Source organism: Hypanus sabinus, chromosome 22 (assembly GCF_030144855.1).
Source record: "Hypanus sabinus isolate sHypSab1 chromosome 22, sHypSab1.hap1, whole genome shotgun sequence".
Taxonomy (NCBI): domain Eukaryota; kingdom Metazoa; phylum Chordata; class Chondrichthyes; order Myliobatiformes; family Dasyatidae; genus Hypanus; species Hypanus sabinus.
Window position 1 is genome coordinate 8,210,820 of NC_082727.1, and position 15,145 is coordinate 8,225,964.

Here is a 15,145-nt window from a genome sequence, read left to right on the forward strand (position 1 = left end):
CTGTTGGAAGACAGATTGTTGGATTACTGCAACATCCTTGCCTCCTTTTTTGATACTGGTATTTGTTCTCATGTTGCCAGAAACCTGGTCCGCATAGTAATATTAAAAAAGCCACATGAATATTCAGAGAATGGAGAGACATGGATCAAGTAAAGGCAGATGAGATTACAAACAAGAGAAAATCTGCAGACGCTGGAAATTCGAACAACACACACAAAAAAACCGGAGGAACTCAGTAGGCCAGGCAGCATCTAGGAAAAGAGTACAGTCAACGTTTCTGGCCAATACCCTTCCACAGGACTGGTTGAGGAGTAGATTTAAAAGCTGGGGGGAGGGGAGAGAGAAACACCAGTTGATAGCTGAAACCTGAAGGGGTGGGATGAAGTAAAGTGCTGGGAAGTTAATTGGTAAAATTATAGATTAAAAAAATTGATAAATTGGTAACAGAGACAGAAGGCCATGGAAGTAAGAAATGGGGGGAAGGAGCACCAGAGAGAGATGATAGACGGACAAGGAGATAAGGTGAGAGGGAAGAGGGGATGGGAAATGGTGAAGGAGAGAAGGGTGGGGGGGACAATACTGGAAGTTCAAGAAATCGACATTCATGTCATCAGGTTGGAGGCTACCCAACAAAATATAAGGTATTGTTCCTCCAACTTAAGTATGGCCTCATCACAACAGTGGAGGAGGCCATGGATGGACATATCTGAATGGGAATGCGAAGTGGAATTAAAATGGGTGGCCACTGGGACATCCTGTTTCTTCTGGTGGACTTTTTCTGCCTTTTTCTGTGTGGCAAAATGGTCTTCCAATCTTGTCAGGTCTTACCAATCAATATACAGGAGGCCACACTGGGAGCACCAGACACAGTATACAACCCCAACAGACTCACTGGTGAAGTGTCGCCTCACCTGGAAGAACTGCTTAGGGCCCTGAATGGTGGTGAGGGAGGAGGTGTAGGGGAAGGTGTAGTACTTGTTCCAGAAGTGCCAGAAGGGAGATCCCTCCTGGGGAGGGACGAATGGACAAGAGAGTCGCATAGGGAGCGATCCCTGTGAAAAGCAACAATTTGTCTCTTTCACTAATTTAATTCCCAGCTCTTTACTTCATCCTTCCCCCTTCAGGTTTCACCTATCACCTTGTGTTTCTCTCTCCCCTCCCCCACCTTTTAAATCTACTCCTCAGCTTTCTTTTCCTTCAGTCCTGCCAAAGGGCTTCGGCCTAAAACATTGACAGTACTCTTTTCCTAGATGCTGCCCAACCTGCTGAGTTCCTCCAGCTTGGCACGACATCATGGATCAAAGAGCCTATTCCTGGGCTGTTCTATTTTCCAGACCCATTCGGAAATCTTCATGGTAATGGCAGCTTCCATTTGGACTTGAACGCACTGTACTTAAGCAGATTCTCAGTCTAAATCTAGATTACTAGACCAGTATTTTATCAAACTCACACTCACCAAAGAAATTAAATTCAGTGAAAAACCTGAGTAATTCCTGGGCACAGACCAATGGATTTCCAATGAGAAATAATACCAATTAGCTAGTTAAGAAGAGAATATGATTTTTTGAGGGGAAACTCTTATATGCGGGATAAAAACACAATGCATAGTAGCTGAAGATGTTGAAACCAGTACCTCCAAGGAGACTGTGTAGGAGAATTCAAATACATTGGCCTCGACCTTAAAACTAAGAGAGATAATTACTCTTTTGCTGGTATAATTAACACTAACAGCCTTTGTCACTGTTCATATCATAGTTGACTAACCAAATATGCTCTCTTCTCCACCTACGGAAGGAGGAAATAAATGAGATTAGACAAATTTTGTTATCTCTTGTCACTCACCAAAGGCAAAGCATCAGAAATAATGAGATGTGGGTTGATACAAATATAGTCATACACTAGATGGCAACAAACGAGATTGTTGCTCAGCAGTATGTATATATGACAGATTATGATAGATGGGTGAAGAATAAAAAAATCTATTTTATATTCAAATAACTTGGAAAAAAACAACCTTGGCGGAAAGGATAAAAGTAGTGTCATAGTCATTTGTATTTTTAAAAACTGCAACAGGCTCATAAGTGCATTGATTAATATTTCGTACCTAGCCAGCTGCTCCTTGCGTTTCTGATTGTGGTACTTCTTTTTCACATTCTGCAGTTCCTGGGCTAAACGATCAATCTCGTGCTTATACTCCTGACTTTGTGATTCAAACATGTTCAGCTCTGAAGTCAAAGCCTTTCAAAATGAATTAAAAAAACAGATTAAAGATCATGATGTTAGCAAACTTCTGGTTCCTTCTTCCAAACAGTTATCTCTTGTTAATAAGCAATTGTAACATATTTGCAATTGGCTAAACAATGTTATTTACCAAACAGCCTATAGCATTATGAATTACTTACAACACCTAAAACCTGAAGGAATGTACTTCAAAACTGGAAGTGAACAAAATCTGTAAATTGCAAAGGTGTAGGTTCACTTTCAATATCACTTTGAATTGACAGTTTTTGAAGTGGACTATAAAACCTCATTTTACAGGTGAAGGCTAGTATTTTTCTATCACTAAAACTAGACAGTTTACTTTCTATTTAAAATACTTCTGTAATTCAGTAACTGTCTATCTGCAGAATGGTTCGATATTGACAGATCAATCTTCAAAAATAAGTAAAGCAACAGCGTAAGAAGATAACCACAGTTTTGTTCTGTGAGGCTCTACCACTAATTACAATGCTCAGAAGATTCTGGTGTATGCCCCACCCCCAAACTTAAAGTTGGTATATTTTTGAAAATTGTGTATAAAGATTTTTTAATTTTTCCTGATATTGCTTGTGTCTTCATGAACCAGTGATCTCATATAAATCTATCAATGTGACAGTTTTTTATGGCATAATAGCAAAAGATGCCTTCTCAGCAGCATTTCCTCAGCTCTGCAGAGAATTACTTGTGGGATCGAGGATCTCAAATACAAGTTTTCAGATTCTGAGCATTCAAAGTCAAAACTAAAGTCCAGTTTATTGTCAAGTGCTCAACTGCATGGAAACACAGGTGCATTGGAAAGCTTACTCGCAGCAGCATCATAAGAACATAGCAGCATTTACAAGAAAAACATAAATTAAGCAAAGATTATACACAATTTTATTTACAAGTAGGCAGAAATCGTACAAAAGAAAACAATGCCCATTCTAGTGCAAAGCATTCAAAATGGTTATAGTGCTGCTGAACTGCAGTGATTAGGATTATGCCTGCTGGTTCAAGAACCAAATGTTTGTAAGTAATTAAACGTTTTTGAACCTGATAGGCCTGGACTTCCTGATCTTCGCTGCAAAACAATGGCATGACCCGCATGGTGAAATTTGTCGATAATTGCTGCCTACTTGAGGCAGTGTAAAAGAGAGGAGGCTGTTTTTTAGTTTCTTCATAGTGAAAGAGCATTCATTTTTAGCTAATAAATTACATGAGGAGATATAAATTGACAAAGCCTAAGCCACAGGCAGAACAAAACATTATCCTGTGCTTCAGAAAGGAAAAATGTCTCTTAAAACTTGATGAAAATGTACTTTTTACCCAAATGAGATACAGATGTTTCAGGGTTGGGGAGGTTAATGAACATAAATTGTTAAGCATTTATAGAAAAACAGGCAACAATTGATTATTATATCATTTCAAACCCACATATTAAATACCTTATAAGATTAATATGAAATGTTTAGGTGAATTAAATCCCAGTGACCAATTAAACAATCTGCACCTCCTTCTATAACTGATTTCACCATACAGTACAATGTTTCAGAAAACAAAGCAAACATCTCTCTTCTGATGAGAACTGCTGATCAAAAACAAACACTGCATATCATTTATTACCGTATTAATATAAGGGCATGTTTTTATTGAGTGTTTCCTAACTTAATTGAGCTTTTTTTTGACAATGATGTATAAGGCAAGGATGATTAATGAAGGTAGAGCTGTGGATATTGTCCACATAACAAACATAAAGCATTGACAAGGTCCATCATGGGAGGCTCATCCAGAAGCTTATGACGCAATGGATCCATGGTGAATTGGCTATTTGGATTCAGAACTGGCATGCCCATAGCAAACAGAGGGTGGTGGTTGAAGGGTCTTATTTGAGCTGGAGGTCTGTAATTAGTGTTGTTCTGCAGGGATCTGTGCTGGGACCTCAACTGTTAGTGATGTACATAAACGACCTGGATGAAAATGTAGTAGATGTGAGGGTTAGTAAGAATGCAAATGACATGAAGATCGGTGGTGTTGTGGATAGCGCAGAAGAATGGCAATATAGATCAGTTACAGATAAAGGTGGAGAAATGGCAGATAGAGTTCAATCTGGCCAAATATGAATTGTTGCACCTTGGTAGATCAAATGTAAATGCTATGGCGAGATCCTTAACAGTGTTGATGAGCAGAGGGATCTTGGAGTCCAAGTACATTGCCCCTGAAAGGATGCTTTGGAGAGGGTGCAGAAGAGGTTTACCAAAATGCTGCCTGGATGAGAGAGCATGTGCTACAACAAGAAGTTGGACAAACTTGGTTTGTTTTCTCTGGTGCAAAGGAGGGCTGAGGGGAGACGTGATAGAGCAATAAAGAAAGGGAAGATAAATTATGAAAAAAAAACTAGCACAAGATATAAAAATGGATAGTAAAAGTTTTCATAATTATATAAAGCAGAAAGGGCTGGTGAAAGTGAACGTAGGTCCCTTGGAGGAAGAGAAGAGGGATTTCATATTAAGTAATGAGGTAATGCCAGAGGCTTTGAATGACTATTTTGTGTTGGTCTTCATGGAGGAAGATATGTCTAACATGCCAAAGAGAGATGTTACAGATGTGATGGGAGGTGAGGACCTCAATACAATAGCTATCACTACAGAGGTAGTGCTGAGCAAACCTGTGGCCTGAAGATAGACAAGTCCCCTGGTCCTGATGGTATGTGCCCCAGGGTACTGAAAGAAATGGCAGAAGTTATAGTAGAGGTTTTGGGCCCACAACTGTTCTTGATATACATTAACAATCTGGAAGATGGGACTGAGTGTAGTGTATCTAAGCTTGCTGATTACACTAAATTGAGTGGAAAAGCAAATTGTGCAGAAGATATGGAGAGTCTGCAGATAGAGAAAGATAGGTTAAGTGAGCGGGCAAGGGTCTGGCAGCTGGAATACAATTTTGGTAAATATGAGGTCATCCACTTTGGAAAGAAAAATGAAAGAGCAGATTATTATTTAAATGGTAAAAAAAATTTGCAGCATGCTGCTGTGCAGAGGGACTTGGGAGTGCTTGTTCATGAATCACAAAAGGTTGGTTTGCAGGTGCAGCAGGCTATCAAGAAGGCAAATTGATGTTGGCCTTCATTGCTAGAGGGACTGAATTCAAGAGAAGGGAGGTTATGCTGCAACTGTACAGAGTACTATTGAGGCCACACCTGGAGTACTGTGTGCAGTTCTGGTCTCCTTACTTGAGAAAGGATATACTGGCTTTGGAGTCAGTGCAGAGGAGGTTCACCAAGTTGATTCCAGAAATGAAGGGATTCAACTATGAGAAGAGATTGAATCGCCTGGGACTGTAATCAGTGGAATTCAGAAGAATGAGAGGAGATCCTATAGAAACATATAAAATTATGAAAGGGATAGATGTTAGAGGCAGAAAAGTTGTTTCCACTGATAGGTGAGACTAGAACAAGGGGACTTAGCCTCAAGATTCAAGGGAGTAGATTTAGGATGGAGATGAAGAGAAACTGCTTTTCCCAAAAGCCAGTGAATCTGTGGAATTCTCTGCCCAATGAAGCAGTGGAGGTTACCTCTGTAGATATATTTAAGACAAGGTTGGATAGATTTTTGTATTGTACGGGAATTAAGGGTTATAGGAAAAGGCAGATAGGTGGAGATGAGTCCATGGCCAGATCAGCCATGATCTTATTTAATGGCAGAGCAGGTTCAATGGGCCAGATGGCCTTCTCCTGCTCCTATTTCTTATAAGATTATGAGAGCCATAGAAAGAGTGGACAGACAGTATATTGAAATACCAGAGGGCATGCATTTAAGGTAAGATGGATAACTCAAAAGCAGTTGCGAGTGCAATTTTTAATTTTGTTAAAAAACCACAGAGTGGTGGATATCTGAAATGTGCTGCCAGGGTGGTGGTACAGGCAAATACATTATTTTCAAGAGATGTTTAGATAGGAACTTAAATATGTGGAAAATGGAAGGACATTGATATTGTGTAGGTATAAGTGATTACTAATTAATTTGGTTTGGCACAACATTGTGGGCCAAAGGACCTGTTCCTGGGCGGTATTGTTCTATGTTTTATATAATGCCTGAGAATCTCTCTTCCATGAATTTTATTACCCAAAGACTCAAAATACACAGGAAAAAATACATGTCCTTATTGTATTAAAGAAGAATGCTGAAACTTAACAAGATGAGCTCACTGGTATCTTCTAAAGGTTTGTTTCACCGCTGATTAAATGGAAAACAGTGCATTCATTTTAGATCAGAAGTAGAAAATGGGAGTTTATCTGTCTCACCAAAATGCCTCAAGTAAAATCCTTATAGAATTTTATGGTAGTCATTACCCATGTTTCCTACTAGTGCTGTGGTGCCTACAAGAAAATAATATATAATTTGGATAGCTTTAATCATGGTGTTTTGGTCGACATTAACTTATTCGGAGCAGGAAGGCTGCGAGTGAACTGCTGATTTTTCGGAATGAAGGGAGTTTTTTTTTACTACTCTGGTTAAAGAGAGGTGAGACTGCGCAGACGTGTGATGTCAGCCAGTTGAGCGCAAAAGGTTTAAAAGAAGGCAGCCATATCCAGCGGGCAGCATTAGAGGGGGCAGCGGAGTGAGAGGCAGCAGAGTGACAGGGCTTTGGCTCAATGGGCTTAGGCGGTAACGGGATGAGGTGAGGTAGGAAGTATGTGTCTGAGGCCAGTTTTCTGTGCTCAGTGCCAGATGTGGGGGGGTGGGGTCCTGGAGTCTCCCAGTCCATATCTGCACCAGGTGTGTCGAGCTGCAGCCCCTGAGGGACCAAGTTAGGGAACTGGAGAGGCAGCTCAATGATCTTCGCCTAGTGAGGGAGAGCGAGGAGGTGATAGAGAGGAGTTACATGCAGGTGGTCACACTGGGGCCACGGGAGACAGACAAGTTGGTCACAGTCAAGGGGGGAAGGGAAAGAGTCAGGTACTAGAGAGTACCCCTGTGGCTGTACCCCTTGACAATAAGTACTCCTGTTTGAGTACTGTTGGGGGGACGGCCTACCTGGGGGAAGCAGCAGTGGCCTTGCCTCTGGCACAGAGTCTGGCCCTGTGGCTCAGAAGGGTAGGGAAAGGAAGAGGAAGGCTGTAGTGATAGGGGACTCTATAGTTAGGGGGTCAGACAGGCAATTCTGTGGACGCAGGAAAGAAACTCGGATGGTAGTTTACCTCCCAGGTGCCAGAGTCCGGGATGTTTCGGATTGTGTCCAAGATATCCTGCGGTGGGAGGGAGAACAGCCAGAGGTCGTGGTACATATTGGTACAAATGACATAGATAGGAAAAGGGAAGAGGTCCTGAAAAAAGACTACAGGGAGTTAGGAAGGAAGTTGAGAAACAGGACCGCAAAGAATTTTCATGATTACTGCTAGTGCCATGCAACAGTGACAATGGAGGATAAATGTGTGGCTAAGGGATTGGAGCAAGGGGCAGGGATTCGGATTTCTGGATCATTGGGACCTCTTCTGGGGCAGGTGTGACCTGTACAAAAAGGACTGGTTGCACTTGAATCCCAGTGGGACCAATATCCTGGCAGGGAGGTTTGCTATGGCTACTGGGGAGAGTTTAAACTAGAATTGTTGGGGGTGGGAACTGAACTGAAGAGACTGGGGAAGAGGAGGCTAGCTCACAAATAGAGAAAGCTTGGAGGCAGTGTGACAGGGAGGATAGGCAGGTGATAGAGAATGGACATGCTTAGACCAAAGGCTTGAGATGTGTCTATTTTAATGCAAGGAGTGTTGTGAACAAAGCAGATGAGCTTAGAGCATGGATCAGTACTTGAAGATATGATGTGGTGGCCATTACAGAGACTTGGATGGCTCAGGGACAGAATTGGTTACTTTAAGTGCTGGGTTTTAGATGTTTCAGAAAGAACAGGGAGGGAGGCAAAAGATGTGCGGGTGTGGCACGGCTGCAGAAAAGGTGGACGCCATGGAGGGATTGGCTATGGAGTTTCTGTGGGTGGAGGTTAGGAACAGGAAGGGGTCAATAACTTTACTGGGTGTTTTTTATAGGCCACCCAATAGTAACAGGGATATCAAGGAGCAGATAGGGAAACAGATCCCGGAAAAGTGTAATAATAACAGAGTTGTCATGATGGGAGATTTTAATTTCCTAAATAGCGATTGGCATCTCCCTAGAGTGAGGGGTTTCAATGGGGTGGAGTTTGTTAGGTGTGTTCAGGAAGGTTTCTTGACAAAGTATGTAGATAAGCCTACAAGAGGAGAGGCTGTACTTGATTTGGTATTAGGAAATACCAGCTGTTTACGATTTACATCAACAATTTAGATGAAGGCATTGAGAATAACATCAGCAAATTTGCTGATGATACTAAGCTGGGTGGCAGTGTGACATGTGATGAGGATGTTAGGAGAATTCAGGGTGACTTGGATAGGCTGGGTGAGTGGGCAGATACTTGGCAGATGACGTTTAATGTGAATAAGTGTGAGGTTATCCACTTTGGGAGTAAGAACAGGAAGGCAGATTATTATCTGAACGGTGTAAAGTTAGTTAAGGGAGAAATACAAAGAGATTTAGGAGTCCTTGTTCATCAGTCACTGAAGGTGAATGAGCAAGTGCAGCAGGCAGTGAAGAAGGCTAATGGAATGTTGGCCTTTATTACAAAGGGAATTGAGTACAAGAGCAAGGAAATCCTCTTGCATTTGTACAGGGCCCTGGTGAGACCATACCTGGAGTATTGTGTACAGTTTTGGTCTCCAGGGTTAAGGAAGGACATCCTGGCTGTAGAGGAAGTGCAGCGTAGATTCACGAGGTTAATTCCTGGGATGTCCGGACTGTCTTACGCAGAGAGGTTAGAGAGACTGGGCTTGTACACGCTGGAATTAAGGAGATTGAGAGAGGATCTGATTGAAACATGTAATATTATTAAGGGATTGGACAAGATAGAGGCAGGAAATATGTTCCAGATGCTGGGAGAGTCCAGTACCAGAGGGCATGGTTTGAGAATAAGGGGTAGGTCATTTAGGACAGAGTTAAGGAAAAACTTCTTCTCCCAGTGAGTTGTGGGGGTCTGGAATGCACTGCCTCAGAAGGCAGTGGAGGCCAATTCTCTGGATGCTTTCAAGAAGGAGCTAGATAGGTATCTTATGGATAGAGGAATCAAGGGACATGGGGACAAGGCAGGAACCGGGTATTGATAGTAGATGATCAGCCATGATCTCAAAATGGCAGTGCAGGCTCGAAGGGCCGAATGGTCTACTTCTGCACCTATTGTCTATTGAAATGAACCCGGTCAGGTGTCAGATTTCTCAGTGGGAGAGCATTTTGGAGATAGTGATCATAATTCTATCTCCTTTACAATAGCATTGGAGAGAGATAAGCATTTAATTGGGGTAAGGGAATTATGAGGCTATCAGGCAGTAAATTGGAGGCTTAAATTGGAAACAGATGTTTTCAGGGAAAAGTATAGAAGAAATGTGGCAAATATTCAGGGGATATTCATGTAGAGCTCTGTAAAGGTACTTTCCAATGAGACGGGGAAGTTATGGTAGGGTACAGGAACCGTAGTGTACAAAGGCTATAATAAATCTAGTCAAAAAGAAAAGGTTCAGAGAGCTAGGTAATGTTAGAGATTTAGAAGATTATAAGGCTAATAGGAAGGAGCTTAAGAGGGAAATTAGGAGAGCCAGAAGGGGCCATGAGAAGGCCTTGGCGGGCAGAATTAAGGAAAACCCCAAGGCCTTCTACAAATATGTGAAGTGCAAGAGGTTAAGACGTGAAAGAATAGGACCTGTCATGTGTGACAGTGGGAAAGTGTGTATGGAACAGGAGCACAGCAGAGGTACTTAATGAATACTTCACTTCAGTATTCACTATGGAAAAGGATCTTAGTGATTGTAGTGATGATTTGCAGCAGACTGAAAAGCTTGAGCATGTAGATGTTAAGAAAGAGGATGTTCTGGAGCTTTTGGAAAGCATCGAGTTGGATAGGTCACCGGGACCAGACGAAATGTACCCCAGGCTACTGCGGGAGGCAAGGGAGGAGATTGCTGAGCCTCTGGTGATGATCTTTGTCAAGTCAAGTCAAGTCACTTTTACTGTCATTTCGACCATAGCTGCTGGTACAGTGCATAGTAAAAATGAGACAATGTTTTTCAGGACTATGGTGTTACATGACACGGTACAAAAACTAGACTGAACTACTTAATAAAAAAAAACACAGAGAAAGCTACACTAAACTACAGACCTAGACAGGACTGCATAAAGTGCACAAAAAACGTGCAGGCATTTACAATAAATAATAAACAGGACAGTAGGGCAAGGTGTCAGTCCAGGCTCTGGGTATTGAGGAGTCTGATAGCTTGGGGGAAGAGACTGTTACATAGTCTGGTCGTGAGAGCCCGAATGCTTCGGAGCCTTTTCCCGGTTGGCAGGAGGGAGAAGAGTTTGTATGAGGGGTGCATGGGGTCCTTCATAATGCTGTTTCCTTTGTGGATGCAGCGTGTAGTGTAAACATCTATAATGGCAGGAAGAGAGACCCCGTTGATCTTCTCAGCTGACCTCACTATTCGCTGCAGGGTCTCGCGATCCAAGATGGTGCAATTTCCAAACCAGGCAGTGATGCAGCTGCTCAGGATGCTCTCAATACAACCCCTGTAGAATGTGATGAGGATGGGGGGGTGGAAGATGGACTTTCCTCAGCCTTCACAAGAAGTAGAGACGTTGCTGGGCTTTCTTTGCTATGGACCAGGGACCAGGTGAGATTCTCCGTCAGGTGAGCACCAAGAAATTTGGTGCTCTACCGAGGGGCCATCGATGTTCCGCGGGGAGTGGTCACTCCGTGCCCTCCTGAAGTCAACAACCATCTCTTTTGTTTTGTCCACATTCAGAGACAGGTTGTTGGCTCTGCACCAGTCCGTTAGCTGCTGCACCTCCTCTCTGTAAGCTGACTTAAATGGGGACAGGAGAGGTTCTGGAGGATTGGAGGGTTGCAGGTGTTGTTCCTTTATTCAAGAAAGGGAGTAGAGATAGCCAAGGGAATTATAGACCAGTGAATCTTACCTCAGTGGTTGGTAAGTTGATGGAGAAGATCCTGAGAGGCAGGATTTATGAACATTTGGAGAGGTATAATATGATTAGGAGTCAGCATGGCTTTGTCAAGGGCAGGTTGTGCCTTACGAGCCCGATTGAATTTTTTGAGGATGTAACTAAACACATTGATGAAGGAAGAGCAGTAGATGTAGTGTATATGTATTTCAACAAGGCATTTGATAAGGTACCCCATGCAAGACTTATTGAGAAAGTAAGGAGGCATGGGATCCACAGGGATATTGCTTTGTGAATCCAAAACTGGCTTGCTCGCAGAAGGCAAAGAGTGATTATAGACGGGTCACATTCTGCATGGAGGTCAGTCACTAGTGGAATGCCTCAGGGATCTGTTCTTCGTGATTTTTATAAATGACCTGGATGAGGAAGTGGAAGGATGGGTTAATAAGTTTGCTGATGACACAAAGGTTGGAGGTGCTGTGGATAGTGTGGAGGGCTGTCAGAGGTTACAGCAGGACATTGACAGGATACAAAAACTGGGCTGGGAAGTGGCAGATGGAGTTCAACCCAGATAAGTGTGAAGTAGTTCATTTTAGTAGGTCAAATATGATGGCAGAATATAGTATTAATGGTAAGACTCTTGGCAGTGTGGAGGATCAGAGGGATCTTGGGGTCCAAGTCCATAGACGCTCAAAGCAGCTGCGTAGGTTGACTCTGTGGTTATGAAGGCATATGGTGTATTGGCCTTCATCAATCATGGAACTGAATTTAGGAGCTGAGAGGTAATGCTGCAGCTATATAGGACCCTGGTCAAACCCCACTTGTGTACTGTGCTCAGTTCTGGTTGCCTCACTACAGGAAGGATGTGGAAGCATAGAATGGGTGCAGAGGAGATTTACAAGGATGTTGCCTGGATTGGGGAGCATGCCTTATGACAGTAGGTTGAGTGAAATCTGCCTTTTCTCCTTGGAGCGAAAAAGGATGAGAGGTGACCTGATAGAGGTGTACAAGAAGATGAGAGGCATTGATCGTGTGGGTAATCAGAGGCTTTTTCCCAAGGCTGTAATGGTTGCCACAAGAGGACACAGGTTTAAGGTGCTGGGGAGTAGGTACAGAGGAGATGTCCATGGTAGGTTTTTTACTCAGAGTGTGGCGAGTGCGTGGAATGGGCTGCCGGCAACGTTGGTGGCGGCAGATACGATTGGGTCTTTTAAGAGACTTTTAGATAGGTACGTAGAGCTTAGTGAAATAGAGGGCTATGGGTAAGTCTAGTAATTTCTAAAGTAGGGACATGTTCGGCATAACTTTGTGGGCCAAAAAGCCTGTATTGTGCTGTAGGTTTTCTATGTTTCTATGTTTTCATACAGTGTGCAATGAACTATGTGTGTTGTATTCTTAAAAAGCAATTTTTAGTTAGCAAGGTTTACCAACATTACTCATCAGCACAGCTTCTTTCAACCTGAACTTGCAACTTGAGGTAGCTTTCTAAAACATATTTTTAAAATTTTTCCTTTCACTTATTTTTAATTATGTGTATTGAAAGTAAAAATGTCACCAACACCAAAAATATGGCTGAGAAATGTTATCAACTGCAACTGTACAAAGATCTGAATAAAGTGTCATATCCTAAAAAAGATAGTGTCAACCCAGCATAGAAAAGGACACGGTAAAGATAATTGCACTATCAACTGCTCTTCAAATATTACTCTGAGCAAGATTAACACAACAACATATAGATCAAGTATCTATCTGAAGGGTGTAATAGTCTTGAAGAACTGTAAAGATTTAGAAATACTGTTAAAAGTAGCCTCTGCAACTAACATAATCACATTCACTGCAGTTACAGTGAGCTAGAGGTAAAAACTATGAGTGATAATTAAGATCAGTCCTGAACCAATCATTTATGTTGCTCTGTCCGGATTCTTGAACATTGTTGGAGTTCGATACATCCAGGTAAATTTAAGGTTTTCTCTTTGCTACAGTAGCCACAGAGTCCAGGCTTCTCGCAGGTGTGCAGTTGGAAGAAGTCGGCAATCATACATGTGAAAATGCACACATTCAAATTATTCTGGGTTTCTTTGTAATTGTACTTTACTTCCTTTCATTTCAGTCTCACCAGGTCTTAACTGAAGCACAGTGACAGCAAAGCTCCCTGTTTACCTTCGCCCACATTCCAGGAAAGAAGACTAAAGATTTAGATAGACATTGTAAAGGAGTGGTATTAAATTAGTATTAAGTTACTGCTTCTGAGCTGCATTAATAATGTTTATTTGCAGTTTTGAGAGTTTTCAGTTTATGGCCCTGTTAGCCTAATGTTCATTATTTTTCTTTGTTCTGTACAGTTCATGCTAAAACTCAGTGAACTGTTCATTCTGCTTATTGTCTTAGTGCTTTCTTTTGTGTTACCTATGTGCATTGTCATAATAAAATTGCCTGTATGGATGACATGCAGAAAAAGTTTCTCACTGTACATGTGACAAGAGTAAACCAATTTACCAGTGTACTAATGACCCTCCCTCAACCTCATTCTTCTGGGATGTTGATCGTGGGCACTCTGTAATGGTCATTTCATTGATTGTTAAGAGTAGATGCTTAAGCCATATCTTACTGAAGATGGCGATTGCCTAGTACTTATGAGGCATAAACACTTCGTGCCACTTATCATCCATGATTACTATGATATGCATCCTGTACCTAATAAAGTAGCCACATATCATCTGCTACAGTAGCCCATCTGCTTCAAGGTTCAACGTGTTATGCATTCAGAGATTCTCTTCTGCACATCATTGTTGTAATGCATGGTGACAATTACTGTCACCTTCCTGTTAGTGTGAGTCAGTCTGGCCATTCTCCTCTGATTCTAATCTCTTTTATTAACAAGGAGTTTTAACCCACAGGACTGCTACTCTCAAGATGTTTCTCACACAATTCTTTGTAAACTCTTCAGACCTATGCATGAAAATCACAGGAGATCAGTAATTTTGAGATACTCAAACCACCCTGTCTGGCACCAGCAATCATTCCAGTCAAAGTCACTTAGATCACATTTTGTCTCCATTCTGATGTTTGGTCTGAACAACAACTGAACTCTTGACCAGGTCTGCATACTCTTATGCATTGAGTTGCATAATAAAGTGGCTACTGAGTGCTAGTTCTGTCTCTTGTAGCTATAGGCCAGTTCACTTTTTTTTTACATAAAAGACCACAAACATTTTTACATCTCCATTAGAATGACAACTTTTTTCTTTTTAAACAAATTAATCATTCACTAATATTCAAAATGTGTCCGATTATCAAAGCAAAGGAAGCACTGCAGGCCTCTGGGACCAGAGGGCCCAGCCTCAGAATACAAGGACATCCCTTTAGAACATAGATGAGGAGGAATTTCTTTAGCCAGACAGTGGTAAATCTGCGGAGGCCGAGTCACTGAGTGTGTTTAAAGCAGAGTTTGATAGGGTGTTGATTAGTAAGGGTGTCAAAAGTTATGTGGAGATGGCAGGAGAATGATGTTGAGGAATAATAAATTAACAGAATGGTGGAGTAGACTTGAAGGGCCAAATGGCCTAATTCTGCTCCTATATCTTAAGGTCTAACAACCACAGTTTTAAAACAGAAAGAAAAGAAACAGCAAGTTTTGTTCAAGAGATACACCTAAAATGTTAACCTGGGTTTCTTTTCCAGATGGAAAACATACCACAGCGCACTTAGCGTTTTTTTTTATTTCAAAATTCCTGATATTTTTGTTGTTTCCCTTCATCCTTAATGAAACATTCAGCTTTTGATTATTCATTTATCCATAGCCACCTGGGCAAGACACATTCAACATGGCTCGAACTACCATTATGCCAGTTTAAAGGTCTATCTAGCAGTGAGCA

General features: G+C 41.8%; 1 protein-coding gene across 1 annotated transcript in view; it reads right to left on the reverse strand.

Moving 5' to 3' along the window:
• Positions 1 to 15,145, reverse strand: part of cfap58 (cilia and flagella associated protein 58) — a 269,774-nt gene that overhangs the window by 115,643 nt on the left and 138,986 nt on the right. The window contains exon 17 of the mRNA XM_059947010.1: positions 2,105 to 2,238. Coding sequence (XP_059802993.1) covers positions 2,105 to 2,238 — 134 coding nt within the window. The remainder of the gene's footprint in view (positions 1 to 2,104; positions 2,239 to 15,145) is intronic.